General features: G+C 51.1%; 2 protein-coding genes across 4 annotated transcripts; both read left to right on the top strand.

The window, feature by feature from the left end:
* Positions 1-654: 654 nt before the first annotated feature.
* Positions 655-10,072, top strand: LOC114509683 (glutathione S-transferase theta-1). Of its 3 annotated transcripts, XM_028528137.2 has the most exons (5): positions 655-830; positions 2,662-2,749; positions 4,240-4,390; positions 9,239-9,415; positions 9,609-10,072. In XM_028528137.2, exons 1-5 carry the CDS (start codon positions 719-721, stop codon positions 9,804-9,806), a joined length of 726 nt encoding a protein of 241 aa, XP_028383938.1. In that variant the 5' UTR covers positions 655-718; the 3' UTR covers positions 9,807-10,072. The 3 variants fall into 3 exon arrangements, with proteins under 3 accessions (XP_028383938.1, XP_035870761.1, XP_035870762.1); XM_036014868.1 differs by lacking the exon at positions 655-830 and having other exon boundaries at positions 4,301-4,390; XM_036014869.1 differs by lacking the exons at positions 655-830; positions 2,662-2,749; positions 4,240-4,390 and adding an exon at positions 7,990-8,088.
* Positions 10,073-12,053: 1,981 nt separating this feature from the next.
* On the top strand, positions 12,054-16,848 carry LOC114509465 (glutathione S-transferase theta-3-like). Its single transcript, XM_028527807.2, has 5 exons — positions 12,054-12,273; positions 12,920-13,007; positions 13,562-13,712; positions 15,925-16,101; positions 16,434-16,848. The coding sequence occupies exons 1-5, from the start codon at positions 12,162-12,164 to the stop codon at positions 16,626-16,628; spliced, it is 723 nt and encodes a 240-aa protein (XP_028383608.1). The 5' UTR covers positions 12,054-12,161; the 3' UTR covers positions 16,629-16,848.
* Positions 16,849-16,893: the final 45 nt, after the last annotated feature.

Genomic DNA, 16,893 nt, shown 5'->3' with positions numbered 1-16,893 from the left:
ACACCAGCCAAGCTGATTGAAATGTGTTTAAACAACATGTATTCTCTGAACGCATGGACTAAACCAGAGAGTCCGGCTCCAGACTCCGTGCTCTTAGCTCCACACTCCAGAGATCCTGGTTCTAGCAGATGTGAAAGCCTTGGGACTCATGGTCAGCATTGCGTGAGGGCCCTCTTCACTCCAGCTCAGTTGCACACCGGGGGCTTGACAGCTTCGGTCTTCCTGCTTCCGTCTGCCCTTTCCCTGGGTTTGTTTTTTTATCCTTCTCTGGGCCTCAGTTTGTCTATCTTTAAAACGATGAGGAGACATCCAGCAACCCCACTTCTGGGAATATATCCAAAGGAAATAAAAACGGGATATACGAAAACTTTCTGGGTTTGTATTCACTCTAAGTGCCTTAATTTCCTCATCTGTAAAATGGGCACGACAGGGATTCTCATACATGTTAGTCGATAAAAACTTGAAGCCATTATTCTAAATTCAATGAGCCAGTCACAGAGGGCTTGGACTGGGGCCCTCAGCGTGACCCTTGGAGGAGTGACCACTCCTTTCCCACCCATCTGGCGGGGCAGCACCAGCAATTGGACCAAAGTGCCCAGGCGCCTGGAGCTGTCCAATGGGGAACGGCCACAAAGGGGCGTGGCCACGCTGCCAAATCCGGACCAGCGTCCCAGGGCTCGGTTCGCTGTGTCCGGAGTTTGGTCCCACCGCCCCCGCCATGGGTCTGGAGCTCTACCTGGACCTGCTGTCCCAGCCCTGTCGCGCCATCTACATCTTCGCCAAGAAGAACGGCATCCCCTTCGAGATGCGCACCGTGGAGCTGCTCAAAGGTGGGCCGGGAGGGGTTTCGGGAACCTAGAGGTCGGGGAGGAACGAGGAGGCCAAATATTGCTTAGGGGGACCCTTCCCTACACCACCTCCTTCCTGGGCCCATTGCCTAAAAAGGTGAACCTCGAGGAAGATCCGAGATTCTAATAATCCTCTAAACGCTGCTTGGTCCCACAGAATAGAAGACAGGACTCAGCCGAGGCCACGTAAAGGGGCGGGGTGGGGGAGGTCACAGAGAAAGAAAGAGAGACCTGGCGGAGAAGGGGACGCACCTGGCTCTGCAGACAGGGGATCTCTGGAAAAGAGAGGAGGGCGGGAGGAGAGGGGTTAAGGCGTCCAAGTGTAGAGACTGGGGCAGTGCAGTCCCTCCTTTGTGGTCTCCAACTGCTGAAATTTCGCAAGAGCAGGCACTGCCCCAACTTTCTAGCCCTGCCCCCTGCACCGGCCTAGTCTGCACTGGAGTCCCCTTCAATCCTTTCCTCCTCCCTCTCAAGCGTTGCCTTTATTCACCCTGCCCTCTGTTTCTCTTTTTCCTGATGCGGGGGGGGGGGGGGGGGGGGGGGGGGGCGGTGGGGGGGTGGGGGGTGGGGACACACACGCCATGGGGTGTACTGGGAGCAGGAGGGGATTGTGGGGGCTTGATGAACCCTATACCCCAACCAGGAGGATTTGTTTCTGTCAGGTCCCCAAAGCCCCAAGGACACAGCAGGCATGCTGAGTTTCTGGCATTTGGGTGTAGAACCCACGTATTGCTTGGGGGAGAAAGTAGGGTGACCCTACTTGGCCGAGGCTTCCACCCAGTGCTGCCCCAGCACGCCTTTGTGTGTTTGCACCAGCCCTTCTGCCTGAATCATCGTCCCTTCCCAGCAGCCTCTGTGGGCTGCCACTTGTCCTGCCCAGGGGTTTCCCCTGCAGAGTGTGGGGCAGGAGAGAGGGCATGAGGACAAAGGGATGTCAAATAGAGGGGTGCACAGGAAGATGTGTCTCACCAGGAGGGGAAGGTGCCATTTGAAGGGAGGGAAAAGGGAGGATTGTGGGTGTGGATGAGGCTGGAGGGTTGAGGCAATGTGTGTGGTTTTGAGGAGCTTCCCTGGATCCTGGGGTAATGGGGAGCCATGGAAGGCTGTTGAACAGGGTAGTGATGAGACTTGAGTGCCACTCAGAAGCTTCTCTCTGGGTGCATCTGCAGGAGCAGAAACCTCTCAGAGAAACTCAAGCAGAGACCAAAGTCCTGTGGGGAGTGGGGAATGGGGCACGGGCTGTAACTTTGGGTGCTGTGGGGAGGAACAGAATGCTACTGCTCCAGCTCCAGCAGAGCCCAAAGGCAGGGCCAGCTCTCTGTCCCCAGTGCCCAGGGAAAGGTGAGCAAGAGAACACAGAAGAGCCATTAGAAGTTGGCTGCAGTTAAACTGATATCTGGAAAAGGCCATTTCTCTGTGTTTGGTGGCCCTACTAAGGGTACTATAGGAAGTCTGAGCTCAGCCACTCCGCACTTGAAGCTTGGGACACCCCAAATGTGAGTTCATGAAGCTGATGAGGATGCGAAGATGGTGGGTGGGGTGTGTATGAAGGCCCACCTGCAGCACCATGACCTGAACCCTGAGCTGTGTTGCAGAGGGGTGTGCTGTGGGGGGATGTTCTGCCCCCTGGGACTTGCCAAAGGGTGTCCAGGCCTGTTTGCAGCACCTGCCAGAGCAGCTTCCTGAGCAGGAAAGCAGCTGCGGGCTGGGAAAGAGCTGGGAAATTGGGGCCTGGGCATTGCAGGGAGTGGGTGCAGGCCACCCAGGGCTCAGCGTTTTCCTCTTACCACCCACAATGATGCACTCTCTGCAGGCCAGCACCTCAGCGATGCCTTTGCCCAGGTGAATCCCCTGAAGATGGTGCCTGCTTTAAAGGATGGGGACTTCACCTTGACAGAGAGGTAACTGGGGCCCTGGGTCCTAACCCTCTACTTTATAGACAAAAAAAAAATAATGTCCTCAGAGGTGAAAAGCCCTTTACCCAGCATGCCACAGAGAGTCAAGGCTGGAACCCAAGCCCCCGCCTATTTGCTGGACCAGCCACAGGGATGTATTTTACGTCTGTGCTCATCGTGTGATTTTGGTGAGAATGCCCGGGAGAGGGTGTCAGGGCAGGACGTAGCAGCATTAACCCCAGAGAAGCAGCTCTCGGGCCAAACTTGTATCGAGGTGGCCTGGGGGTGTCTGCCTACCCAGTGGCTTCAGCTCCCAGCTGCAGCTTCCCTGAGTGGGACTCACCCAGGGAGGACCCCCTACACATGTGGACACTTTGTATTGCAACAGATCCCAAGGAGTGGGAGCCTCTTTAGGGAAGGCCAAACCTTTTCATTCTGTCCGTTTTGTCACCTACGTCACCCTCCCACAAGGACACCCCAGAGCTTTGGAACTCTTCTCTGGAAGACGGAGGTGAATGCACCCCAAAGCATTCCTCCGTCAGGAAGGAATGGTCTGTCAGGGCCATCTCCCCTCTGGAGGCCCCTCCTCTCCCGAGGCCTTGTGTCGCCTGGTGCTGAGCAGGTGGTGGATAGCCACGGGCATCTGCTGGGGGCGGCGTGCAGTGTCTGTATTTTTCTGTCTCTTCTCTCCCTCTCGGGGGTCTGTGGCTCCCAGGGACTGCCTCCCTCCTGAGAGTGGCTGGGCACAGAAGGAGCTCTGGAGTACCTTGCACAGACAGGCGAGCGGTTAGGCTGGGGTGCGGGGGCAGAATTCCTGAAAGGAAGATGGGCCAGTGGCAGATACAGAGGTTTTTCTGCTCTTTTGGCTGGGGTCCCCATCCCTTGGGGTACTCCCAAGTTCCTGAAAGTCATCCTGTGGCCCCAGATTCACACATTCTTTGCTCCCTCCCCGGTATATCCCTGTCCCAACCCCATGGCAGCCCCCGTAACCCAGGGCAGGAGGAGAGCCCCAGGGGCCTCATCTGTTCTGCTGCTCCACGATCCTGTAGCAGCCCTGGTGTTTCCTCCGGGAATACAGAGGGATGACAAGGAACGAAAAGGGATGACAGGAAAGACTTTGTGAGCCATCAGGCCATCCGAGGCTGGTCTGAACGCCAGATAATGACACTAGATGCAGACCGGAAAGAACGGAACTTCTTCTGGTCTAGCTTTGACCCTGTCTCTTCAGGAAGCTCTCTCCGGCCTTCCCATCAGAAACTGTCTCAGCACAGGGCGAGACACTGTGCTGTGGGATTTTGCCTCAGACTCTCAGCCCTGTTGCCACCAAAAGTTGTGTACCCAGGGCAGGTCCCTTCACAGTTTTAAGTCCAGCTTCCTTGTCTGGCAAATGAAGCAAATACCTGGGCACGTTGTCAGGAAGATTAAAGAAGGGACTCTGTATGAAGCCTCTAGCACCGTGCCTGCCCGCACCCAGCACGTCCTCCCTTGCCCTGCAGCGTGGCCATTCTACTCTACTTGACACGCAAGTATCAGGTCCCTGACCACTGGTACCCTCAGGACCTGCAGGCTCGTGCCCGAGTGGATGAGTACCTGGCGTGGCAGCACGTGACCCTGCGGAGAAACTGCCTCCGGGCCCTGTGGCATAAGGTGAGGCCCTGAGAGTGGGGTGGTGAGGGCGTCACCCCAAAGAAACTGGGGTACCCTCTCATTCTTTCCAGTTTGGATGGGTTCTACTGCCTTGACCTTCACTTCACTGATTCTTCCATCTGTTATGCTCGGGTTGCTGCTAAGCCCATCTGATACATTTTTCATCTGAGATAGTATTTTTTCATTTCTGGAAATTCCATTTGGTTCAAGTCTTTGTCAGCTAATTTCAACACCTGGGTTCTTGGTGGGTCTGTTTCTATTAGTTGTTTTTTATCCTTTTGAATATGGGTCTCATTTTCTTCTTTTTTTTTGCATGTTTTGTTATTTGTTATTGTGTGCAAGACATTATGTATAAGGCTAGAGATTGAAGTACATAACAAGTGCCCCAAGAAGGAGCTTGCACTTTTCACGGGGAGTCTGGGTGGAGGTTAATCAGGACCGGGCTGGGTGGCTGCTGTAGTTTCCCTTCATCTCTGGGTGTAGGTATCTTGAGGGTGGGATGAGATTCCTTGATTTCCCCACTGGGGATTTGGAGCCTAAGCACCAACTACAGCCTTGAGATCTGCCTACTTTTCAACCCCACCCTCAGTTCCCCATGTGGCTTCTTAGAAAAATCCCACGCAGAGGGCAAGCTGGAATCCTGCCTGCTTAGCCCCAGGGAAGAAAGTGGCTTATCTCGGAAGGGCTCTCGGCCCTCTGGGAATTTAGTTCCTTTAGTTCAGCGCTGCACCATGGAGCTATAAAGTGAGCTGCCTTTGTAGTTTTACATTTTTTAGTAGCCACATTTAAAAAGTAAAAAGAAACAGGTGAAATTAATATAAATACAGGAAACAGGTGAGATTACTTATAAACACATGAAAAGATGCTCAACATCACTAGTTATTAGGGAAATGGAAATTAAAACTACAGTGAGATACCACCTCATACTTGTTGAGGTGATGTATACCAGAAAATGATAAGGCTGTGTTGGTGAGGACGTGAGGAAACTGGAACTCTCGTGTACCGTTGCTAGGGATATAAAGGGGTGCAGGTGTGGGAGTCAATATGGCAGACCCTCAAAAATATTAAAAGTTGGATAAATGGAGAGGGAAGGAGACTTGACTTGGGGTGGTGAACACACAATATAATATACATATGACGTATTGTAGAATCATACCCCTGAAACCTATATAATTTCATTAACCAAGGTCACTCCAATAAATTCTATAAAAAAGTAAAAAAAAAATTCAATTACCAAATAGTCCAGCGATTCCACATCTGGGTGGAAACCCAAAATAGTTGACGGCAGCGTCTCAAAGAGATTTCTCACTCACGTCCTTTTAATAGCATTATTCACGGTGGCCCAAAAGTAGACGCAGTCTCCGTGCTCATTGACAAACCAACGGGTAAACAAAATGTGGTACAAACATAAAATGAGATATTGTTCAGTCTTAATAAGGAAGGCAATTTTGACACGTGCTCTAAACATGGATGAGTCCTGAAAATATCATGCTCCATGAAACAAATAAGCCAGACAGAGAAGAACAAATGGTGTATGATTCCACTTACACGAGGTACCTAGAGTAGTCGGATTCATAGAGAGAGAAGCTAGAGTAATGGTTGCCTGTGGCTGCTGAAGAGGGAAGAATGGGTACGAGTTTAATGAAGACACAGCTTCAGTTCTGCAAGATGAAAAGAGTTCTGGGCATGCCTGGGTTGCAGGCCACAGCTCCCAGCAACCGCACATTGGATGTTTCTTTTTCCCTCTCTCTCCCTCCCTTCCCTCTCTAAAAATAAATAAATAAAATCTTTAAAAAAAAAGAAAGAAAGAAAGAAAGAAAGAAAGAAAAGAGTTCTGGAAAGGGGTGATGGCGACGGTTGCTCAAAAACCTAAAGCCCCGTGTTTTTCAGACAGTAAGACGCACTCTCCCCGGCCCACCCCCCAAATTTGGGAGGAATAATGGTTGTTAATGCTGCTGAGTTCTATTTACATTTACATTGGTAAAATATTATGTTATTTATGTTATTAAATATTTTACCACATTTTTTGTTTCAATTTTTTTTTCTATTTTCCTCCTCTAAAACCCAGGTGTGTCTTAAGGACCCAAAAATACGGTAATACTGCTCAACTGAACACTTAACATTGGTTAAAATGGTCAATTTTATGGCACGTGTTACCATAATTAGAATATTTTAGCCCTGGCTGGGTAGTTCAGTTGCTGAGAGCGTTGTCCGCATACCTGAAAGTTGCAGGTTCAATCCCCAGTCAGGGCGCCTAAGAAGAAACGACCAGTGAGTGCATCAGTCAGTAAGTGGGACAGCAAGTCGGCGTTTCTCTTTCTCTTCCGTCCCCTCTCCCTCTTCCTTCCTCTGTCTAAAGTCAATAAGTAAAAAAAGAAAAAATTTTAAGTGTCATTTTAAAATGTAATCAATAGAAAGTTTATTGATGGAATATCTTGCATTCTTTTTTTTTCTTCCTTTTTTGGGGGGTCACTAAGTTCTCAGGACCTGCCATGTGTTTTACATGTATAACACAGCCAAGACCAGTCACACTTCGAGAGCTCCACAGCCACTTGAGTCTAGTGGCTACGGTACAAATTTAGGCTTTTTTCTTTCTTTGTTCTTTTCCTTCCTTTTTATAAAAGTTCTATAACTCTCCATGGCTTTAAAGAAAAATAAGGTTATTTTCTTTCCAGGATGGTTGTGGTGGGACTAATGTTTTTTGTGTGTGACTGTTGATAGCCTAATCAGAAGTAGAACTCCTCGTTTAAAAAAATGTAAGGCCAATTCTGGATCATGAGTTTTATTGTCCTGACTCACATCATTTTTTATATAAGAAATAAACATTACAGGGCCTCGCTGGTGTGGCTCAGTAGACTGAGTAGCCTGAGAACCGAAGGGTCGCAGGTTCCATCCCCGCAGAAGGCACAAGCCTGGGCTGCGGGTCAGGTCCCCAGCAGGGGGTGCCCAAGAGGCAACCACACGTGGATGTTTCTCTACTTCTCTTTCTTCTCTCTCCAAAGATAAATAAATAAATAAATAAAATCTTTTAAAAAATAAAAGCAAGAAGCTTTTAAAAATGTTTATAAAAAAAGAAACAAACATTAGAGAACAAAAGTCAAAAGACCTCTCTGTTGTCCTCAGTCCTTCCTGAGAGCCACCCCACTCTGGGATCCAGTGCAAGTCCTTCCAGTACATGATTTTATCCATCACTGCATGTATGTGTAGGCATAAGCAACATACAGTTCTGCTCTGAATGTTTAAAAGTTTATATAAATGTGCCCTGGCTGGCGTGGCTCAGTGGACTGAGCGCGGGCTGCGAACCAAAGCATCACAGGTTCGATTCCTAGTCGGGGCACATGCCTGGGTTGCAGGCCACGGCCCCCAGCAACTGCACATTGATGTTTCTCTCTCTCTCTCTTTCTCCCTCCCTTCCCTCTCTAAAAATAAATAAATAAAATCTAAAAAAAAAGTTTATATAAATGCTCTCGTACCACTCTGCAACTTGCATTTTTTGTATTGCTATGAGTGGCTATAATTTATTAATTTTTACCTATTCTGTAGTATTTCATCATGTGAATAAGTCAGAATTTATTACCCTCTTATGGTCTTTTATATATAAAGAGAAACAAAAACACTTTTTAAAACCCTAAGAACTTTGGAACCACCAAATCGGAACAGAAGGGAAGTGTGGACCGTCTCTTGCAAGTGCAAGGCAGGTAGGTGATAATCGAGGGAGGTGGGCTAGGTGGGGTCCAGCGGACTGAGAGCGCAGGTGCCACTCCCGAAGGAGCAGCTTCTCCCTGCAGCAGCCTCAGATGCTGAGGGTTACGAGGTAGCAATGGTGGCCCCGTGTGGCCAGTTCCCTTTATGTTAAAAAAAGCTGGAAATCTGGACTTCTATAGGAAGTGTCTCCATTTTTAAAAGTCAACAGCTGATCCATATTTTTAAAAATTCTTTAGCCAAAGGAATGTCATGAGCTCAGCACTGGCCTCCAGGCCACCAGTGTGGGAACTGAAGCCCTGTGCCCAGGTCTGGGGATGGTCCCAGCCCCGTTTACCTTTCCCAAATCCCAGGCTCCTCCAAGCAACTTTGCTGCTCCTAGAATGCAGCTCAGCGTGAAGCCCTCTCCCGTGCTCCCTATCCACTCTGTCTCAGTGACAGCTATCAAACCTGAGGCTTTGATAGCTTTGCCCTAAAATGCCCTCCTTCCTAAATTCTAGACACGTTCCTTCCCTGGCTCTCCTTCCGTTTCCTTGTAGCTCACTGAGTCAGAAGATGTTGGTTCTATTCTTGGCTGAGTCTTTTCTTGGCTGTGCCATCTCTGGAAACTGACTGTCCCTTTCTGGGCCTCACTTTTTACATACAGCATGAGTCATGCACTGTTATTCCTATCTCATAGATGAGGACATCGAGGCTCAGTGGGTTTGCATATTTTGCTCTAGGTCACAGTTTGTAAATGACAGAATGGAGACCTTAAAAGCCCATACTGCTAATTACTTATACTGTAAAAAGGATTGATTTTTATATCAGGAGAAAAGAGGTTATAAAATGTATAGTTTCTAAGCAAGCCTCCTCCCCTCCACCAAAGTTTGGGTTTCCTTTGAGTCATTATTAAGGGGGTTTGAGTCCTTCAGAAGCTGCTGAGGCTCAGCCAATCAGAGCTCATGGAAGTAGGTAGTTCAGGAAAAAGTGGTCCTTCGGGAATTTCCCTGCAACCCTACCCAGGCCATGGAAGAAAGGTGTATGGAGCCAGAAAGCAGGTCCAAGGCCAGGGTTGGGCAGTGCTTGCCTTTCCTGACCCCAAGGCTGGGCTGGCTCCTACCCCCCCTTCCCCACTTTCCCCTGCTTTGCCTGCCCATCCACCAGGTGATGTTCCCTGTGTTCCTGGGTGAACCTGTATCTCCTGAGGTGCAGGCAGCCACACTGGCTGAGTTGGATGTGACCCTGCAGATACTTGAAGACAAGTTCCTCCAGAACAAGGCCTTTCTTGCAGGGCCCCACATTTCCCTGGCTGACCTGGTAGCCATCACGGAGCTGATGCACGTGAGTGCTCCTCATAGGGTGGGCCCGCTAGGCAGGGTGTGGCCTGCTCATGCCACCCCCACCCCCTCGCTGTGGGACCGTACTTATTTATGGTAACCTCTTCTGGAGCTATGTGGTCCCCAAACTAGGCAGATGCTGCCAGCCTTGGCCTCACCCATCCACCCCATCCTGTCCTGTCCCCTTTTCCCTACAGCCCGTGGGTGCTGGTTGCCAAATCTTTGAAGGCCGACCCAAGCTGGCTGCATGGCGCCAACGCGTGGAGGCAGCAGTGGGGGCGGTCCTCTTCCAGGAGGCACATGAGGTCATCCTGAAGGCCAAGGACACAGTTTCACTTGCAGACCCTTCTGTAAAGCAGAAGCTGATGCCTAGGGTGCTGGCCATGATCCGATGAGACAGGAAGCCTTGCGCCTGCTCTGCCCTAGGTGGTTCACAGAGCACCTGCATTTCACTGTTGCACAGGAGGCAGACCCAGAGAGCAGAGTTGACTTGCCCAAGCCCCATCAGTCCTCAGCCCGGTTCCCCAGCCCTACTCCGTCTTCCACAGTTGCCTGAAAGCCATGATGAGAATGGCACATCCAGACCTGGTCTCCTTTAATCACTACATTTCGTTTTCAGTTTGGGAAATAAACCTTGGCTTAACCTGAGCCTCTGCTCCTAGCTCTGGTGTGTGATTTATTTGACCCTCCTTCTGCCCTGGCCCTGGTCTTGGTCTCTATCCAAAAGACAACCCCCGTTCCAGGGCCCTGTGGGTCAGCTTCTCCCTGATAGTTGCCAAAAATGAAATTAACAACAGCCCTCTAGCCTAATTCTTGGAGAAGGTGATTTATCAGCATAGGGGTCAGCAGCCATTGCCCGTGTGTTGGCTGTGGGCATGGTGGTAGATCAGGTGGCTGGGCCAGCTTCCAAGGATGTGGTCCTTTGGCACCAAATATGAGTTTTGGCTCCTCCTTTGGGGGAGGGGGGAAACTGAACAGCAGCACTCCTGGTTGTTACCAGTCCGATGTTTTGAAAGGCCAGAACTCAAAATGTCAGAGCTGGACAGAGTAAGAAAAGGAGCCAGCTGAGAAGATAGGAGCCTTGTGCTTCCTCAAATTCATCTTACCAATGTATAGAGTTCAGGCCCTGGCTGGTGTGGCTCAGTGGACTGAGCACTGGCCTCCAGCCTCCGAACCAAAGGGTTGCTGGTTGGATTCCCAGTCCAGCCAGGTCCCCAGTTAAGGGGGTTTAGGGGCACTCGAGAGACAACCACACATTGATGTTTCTCTCCTTCTCTTTCTCCCTTCCCCTCTAAAAAGAAAGAAAGAAAGAACGGATAGAGTTCAGGCTTCTTTTGTGTCAAGAAACAGGGAAATGGGAGGGGCTGTCTTTGTAAAACTCAAGCCTCAAGCAGAATTTCTCTGATGATTAGCATGTCCGTATGCAAGACTGAGCAGAATCTATTAGCCTGAAGGGCGTGGGAACAAAGCAGGCTTGAACAAGATGGAGTCAAAGAGAGACCAAGCATTTCACTCTGTTAGGGGTCAGGCCTCAGTCACTCAGAGCCTTGAATGTCATGCCTAGGATTTGTGAACCGTGAACAGAAATGGTGTGCCCAGAATGTGTTTGAGAATAACATTCTGGCTGGTGCTGGTTGGACTGGAGGGTGGCCAAGAAGGAAGCAGGGAGATTGGATATGGCAGTAATCCAGTCAAAGGTGGCTTGTGGAGGGGGGCAGACCACTGCAGGGGGTGGAGAGCACGCTCCCTGCAGCCTGGAGAGGGCTGCAGCACTGGGCCAGGAAGGCACTCTCCTGGGGGGGTGGGGGACAGGGGGTAGGCCTTCCTTAACTGGGGAGCATGGGGGACCAGGGAGGCCAAGCTCTTTTCAAGTTTTCTAGTAGCTGATCCTCTTGCCAAGTGGCTTTCTCTCAATCTCGAGTTCGGGGACAGAGTTTTCTTAACCCAGGAGGCTGTCTTGGAGAATAAGGCATTATAGACACAGACCCCAGGAGCTCCAGCATCACAGTTGGAGGGACTTGGCCCTGCTGAACAAGTGGGGAAGTTCTAGGCCCGCCTGCAAGCCTCTAGCTGAGCCCCACGGGGCTTTTGCTTCCAGAAAGCGATTAACTGGAGTGTAGTGGGTGTGACTCCAGGGATTGGGGAGGAGCGGCTCATTCTTGGAATGTGGGTTAGGCCTCTTTAGAGAGCAGATCCAAACACCCTTCCCAAGCTCCCCACGCTGGGCGCTGGGCACTGGGCGCTGGGCACTAGGCCAAGGGGAGGCTGCTTCCCCCTCCCTCCCTTTCTCCTCCGCCCTAGTGCTCTCAGCGATTCCAACTCAGCCTCCTTCGTGGGTGGGGAGGTGGCCTAAATTCACTGAGGACCAGCGCTGGAGCTCCCTTGGCCTCCCGTTTCCCGTTATCATTTCCCCTGTCCCATTTGACATAGGTAGACATTTGAGGTCCAGAGAAGGGGCGTGACTGGCCGTGAGAGCTCAGCTCAAAGTCCAGATCTCCTTGTGCCTCCCCACGGAGAGAGGGAGTCGCAGCCCTGACCCCGAGGGAAGGAGGGAGATCGGGAGCGCTGCCAGTTGGCCCAAAGTTCCCCGGAGCTATCCAATAGGCGGGGAGGGCGTGGGGGGACTCCGGTCGTGGGCTGCGCGAGTAAATAAGCTCGGGTAGGGGGGCGGTTCTTGCCTGCCGTTCCGGTTTCTGGATCTGTCCCGGTTCCAATCACGCCACCACTTGGGTCTGTCTGCCGCCTTCTTCATGGGTCTGGAGCTCTACCTAGACCTGTTGTCCCAGCCATGCCGCGCCGTCTACATCTTCGCCAAGAAGAACCGCATCCCCTTCGAGCTGCGCACCGTGGACCTGCTCAAAGGTGGGCCAGGCTGGGGGGTCTGGGCCTCCAGTGTGCTGACGCACTGTCGCCCGCCGGTGCCGCCTCACGGCCAGGCTGCGAGTGCGTACTCTCCAGCTCGGAAACGTAGCATCAGTTATTTGGGTATTTTCAAGAGCTCCGTCCTTTACCTAGTGAAATCTAAACATTCCTTAAAATATAGGTTAAGAGGGAGTAGGGCAGGTAGAGATCATTAGAGTTTTGGGGTGGGGATGGGGAAGTGGGGTGAGTGCCCCAGTAACTCTACACCCGGGCTTGGAGAAAACAATGAAGCTGCCTCCTCATTTACTAGCACTCTCCCCCATCTCTGAGTTTCTGCATCTTCTGGGAAAAGGTTGTTCACCTGGATCGGTATGGCTGTATGTATGTGCATTACAGCTTCAGGAAATCGCCCTCCTCCCAAGCCAAGACAAGATGCTGCTTGGCCCAGGTTCCAGGGGGGTGGACACAGGAATGGTGGCCCTCTGGTGGGGTCAGGGTCTGTGATCTGGTGGTCAGTGGAGTGGCCCCCTCTTCCCTCGTGCCCCACGTGGATAGGAGCCTCAGAAACTTCCTGGATGCTGGGTGGGGTTGGGCAGAGACCTTTGTCTCAGGGGTTCCCCTACTGCCTCTCTGGTCTGTCTCACAGGCCAGCACTTCAGCGATGCCTTTGCCCAGGTGAACCCCCTAAGGAAGGTGCCAGCCTTGAAGGATGGAGACTTCACCTTGGCTGAGAGGTAATGGGTCCCTGGAATGCTGCATTGCCCTGTGGGGCCATCCATCCATCCCTGTGTACACTGTTGATGGCTTGGATCATGGCTTATGTACCCCAAGCAACTGTGCCAGCCCCAGGGTGGAGAGTGGCTTGCTGTGGGCAGAGGTGCCAGGGCTGGGAGGGGCATCAGGTGTTGCTCCTGTCGTGTTGATGCTTTGCCTGTATTGGGGAGCAGGAGTGGAGTTGCTTTCATCCTTTAGGACCCGTGCCGGTGCCCCTTTTTTGTGGAAATTTTCTCTGAGTGTCCCCCTTCTGAAATCCTATAACATGTCACTTGGTGCCCTCAGTTCAGGTGATAGGATGACTCAGGGTAGAGCTGTGTGACCCTGGGAAGTCACCTAACCTCCCTGAGCCTCACGTTCCTATTCTGCACCATGCAGATAGTGAAATATGCCACCCACAGGAGTTGGGGAAACACACGTCAGGAGCAGGGGCCTGCCCTACTCAGGGCCTGGCCCCTGTGGGGTAGCTGAGAAGTAACTGGGACATCTCCCTCACCCCTGCTGTGCCTCCCAGCGTGGCCATCCTGCTGTATCTTAGCCGAAAGTATGAGACCCCTGACCACTGGTACCCCCAGGACCTGCAGGCCCGTGCCTGTGTGGATGAGTACTTGGCGTGGCAGCACACGGCTCTGCGGAGTGCCTGCACCCGAGCCATGTGGCAGAAGGTGAGTCCCGGGGGCAGGGACCCCTCTCAGGATGCTCAGGGGACAGTGCTTTCTATTTAAAACATTCTGTTCAGACCTAAGGCCTCAGAACACCAAACTCTAGAATGCCAGAGACTCCAACCAGCTTGTTTTTCTGAGGGGAAATTGACGCTGAGCCAGGGAGTGACTACCCAATGTGCCTTAATCCCTGAGCTGCTGGAAATCAACCCTCTGCCCCTTTGCTGCCTGGAAATACTGCCTTTTGGGAGAGAAAAGAAAAAACCAAATCCTTGCTTTACTACACACATACTTTCCAGATAGAGAGGTGTTATGTGAAAAGTGAAACCAGGAGAAATGAAGAGACATTTCAATAAATTTGATCTGGTTTCTGGGTGTGCAAGGATTTCTAAGCCTATGAACTGCTGAAGACTTAAAGAAAAGCCTAGCCCTGGCTGGTATAACTCAGCACGGGCCTGAGAAGCAAAGGGTTGCAGATTCAATTCCCAGTCAGTGCACATGCCTGGGTTGCAGGCCATGTCGCCAATAGGGGGTGTGCAAGAGGCAACCACACATTGATGTTTCTTGCCTGCTATCCTTCCCTTCCCCTCTTTCTAAGACTAAAATAAATCTGTTTTTTTAAAAAGGCCTAATCAACTTTACACATACAAGGAAATTTTGTGAAAGGACAAAAAGGATTACATTTAAAATAGGCAAAAAACTGGGAAAGATCTTGGCAAAGATATGTTAGAAAGAAGTAACATTTTTTAAAAAAGATTTTATTATAGGTAGAGAGAGGGGAAGAGAGGGAGAAAAAAGTGAGAGAAACATCAATGTGAGAGAGAAATATCCATCAGTTGCCTCTCATATGTGTCCCGCTTGGGGACCGAACCCACCACCGAACCATGTGCCCTGACTGGCAATCAAACCGGTGAACTTTCGCTTTGCAGAATGACACCCTACCAACTGAACCACACTGGTCAGGGCAAGAAGCAACATTCTTAATATTTAAGGTGCTCTTAGAAATCTATCACATGGAGGCACAGGAGAAAAATGGGCAAAGGAAGCCAGCAGGGATTTAATGGAAGGACAGAAAGAAATGGTCAATAAATGGATGAAAACGTATTTAACTTCAGTAAAACTCAAGCAAATGCATATTAAAACGGCACATCTATGCCATTTTTTATGTATTAAATGTGCAGGTAGTTTTTGAAATATGCACTTGGAGTAATTACTTGTAGAGTGCTGGCACACGGTGGGTGCCCCCATGTATGTGATGGAGTGTGAGACGGGCACACTTAACACTCTGTGGCAGATAGGGGACCACTGTTCTGAAAGGCCGTTTGGCAAAAAGGTTTCCATTGCCTTGAGGTTCTAGGGGCTGGGAGAGGGAGCTCCTCAAGCTGATGGGGGCAGGATCCTGGTACATTTGAGTGCAGAATGGAGAGAGGTCTAGTAGAGTGAGTGTAGACCTTTGCTCCTCAAAAGTGTGGTCCACAGACCAGGAATGTTAGCGTCACCTGGGAGCTCACTGGAAATGCTGAGTCTCAGGCCCCACCCAAGCATACTGATTAGGAATGTGCACTTGAACCATGTCGCAGAGGGGTTCACAAGTACATCCCCATTTGAGAAGTCTGGGTGGGTTAGGAGATGGAGAGTGGGGGAGAATGGTGGCCACACTGCAGAGGGCCTGGTGGCGAGGCCGTTGTGGTGAGGGCAGCGGGAGCCATGGAAGGCCTTATGCAGGGAAGAGATGTGGGCAGCCTGAGGTTGCAGAGGGATCCCCTGGCTGCTCTGTGTGAGCACCCAGGGAGAGGTGGAGCTTGTCCCTGTTTGAGTAGGAGATGAGGCCGGGCAGATGGTGGCTGTAGATGAAAAGGGGTGAGTGGAGCCCTGGCTGGCGTAGCTCAGTGGATTGAGCGCGGGCTGGGAGCCAAAGTGTCCCAGGTTCGATTCCCAGCCAGGGTACATTCCTGGGTTGCAGGTCATAACCCCCAGCAACCGCACATTGATGTTTCTCTTTCTCTCTCTCCCTCTCTCTCTCTCTCTCTCTCTCTCTCCTCCCTCCCTAAAAATAAATAAATAAAATCTTTAAAAAAAAAAAAAAAAAAAAAAAGAAAAGGGGTGAGTGGGAACAAGGAGAAATCTGAAGGACTGGTGATAAATTAGACGAGAACAGAAGCCAGGCTGGTCTTTGGGCAGAACCTTAGCCCTCTCCTGCCTGCCCACCCACCAGATGATGTTTCCTGTGTATCTGGGTGTACTGGTGCCCCCTGAGACATTGGCATCTACTCTGGCTGAGCTGGACAAGTGCCTGCAGCTGCTTGAGGACAAGTTTCTAAAGGATAAAGACTTCCTTGCTGGGCCCCACATCTCGGTGGCTGACTTGGTGGCCATCACAGAGCTGATGCATGTGAGTGCCATGGGGTGGGTTGCCCACTGGGCAATGGGGTGTCCTGGGAGGGAGCCAGGGTACTAGCTCATGTTGCCCTTTGTGGCTGTGGAACCTTGGGTGAGCTACTTCTTCTGTGCCTCAGTGTCCTCATCTGTAAAATGGGACTTGAAAACCCCACATTGCAGGGATATCAAGGAGCTTCTCAGTATTTCTGGGGAGAGGACCCCCAGCCTATCACACATGGGGTGGAGGAGGGAAAATCCACCTAGTGGACCCCTAAACCAGGTCATGCTATCTTGTGCTTCACCATGCCCAGCCCCCTCCACCTGACTCCCTCCCTCTTCCCATAGCCCGTCAGCGCTGGCTGCCCTGTCTTCAAAAACCGACCCAAGCTGGCTGCCTGGCGCCAGCGTGTGGAGGCTGCGATCGGGGAGGACCTCTTCCAGGAGGCCCACAAAACTATCCTGAAGGCCAAGGACCTGCCTCCAGCAGACCCTGCTGTGAAAGAGAGGCTGAAGCCTTTGGTGCAGGTTTTGTTGCACTGAGCAGGGACACACCTTGCAGCCAATGACGGAGACTTGTCAAAATAAAGAGACGGAGCTGCATGTCTCCTTGGCCATGAGCAAGATACCCTGCACAGTCTCTGGTCCCCAGGTCCCTCCTGTTCCTTCTTTGGTCTATCTCCTTATTTTACTTTTGCCCCTTCCACTCCAACTTGCATGTGATTTCTGGGAAGAGCTTTAGTAAATACATGTTTGACCCTGCCCTTCTTCTGTTTGAAACTTTCCTTGGCACCTCACTACCCTGAGG

The sequence above is a fragment of the Phyllostomus discolor genome, chromosome 13 (assembly GCF_004126475.2).
Source record: "Phyllostomus discolor isolate MPI-MPIP mPhyDis1 chromosome 13, mPhyDis1.pri.v3, whole genome shotgun sequence".
In the NCBI taxonomy this organism is placed as follows: Eukaryota; Metazoa; Chordata; class Mammalia; order Chiroptera; family Phyllostomidae; genus Phyllostomus; species Phyllostomus discolor.
The sequence above is the reverse complement of the archived record's forward strand: the minus strand, read 5'-3'. Positions and strand labels throughout refer to the sequence as shown.

Excerpts from the sequence above, each read along its gene's own strand:
- LOC114509465 (XM_028527807.2), top strand. The coding sequence starts at position 12,162 with ATGGGTCTGGAGCTCTACCTAGACCTGTTGTCCCAGCCATGCCGCGCC. Across the intron at positions 13,008-13,561 it reads GACTTCACCTTGGCTGAGAG|CGTGGCCATCCTGCTGTATC; the intron begins GTAATGGGTCCC and ends TGTGCCTCCCAG. Across the intron at positions 16,102-16,433 it reads CCATCACAGAGCTGATGCAT|CCCGTCAGCGCTGGCTGCCC; the intron begins GTGAGTGCCATG and ends CTCTTCCCATAG.
- LOC114509683 (XM_028528137.2), top strand. The coding sequence starts at position 719 with ATGGGTCTGGAGCTCTACCTGGACCTGCTGTCCCAGCCCTGTCGCGCC. Across the intron at positions 831-2,661 it reads CACCGTGGAGCTGCTCAAAG|GCCAGCACCTCAGCGATGCC; the intron begins GTGGGCCGGGAG and ends CACTCTCTGCAG. Across the intron at positions 2,750-4,239 it reads GACTTCACCTTGACAGAGAG|CGTGGCCATTCTACTCTACT; the intron begins GTAACTGGGGCC and ends CTTGCCCTGCAG.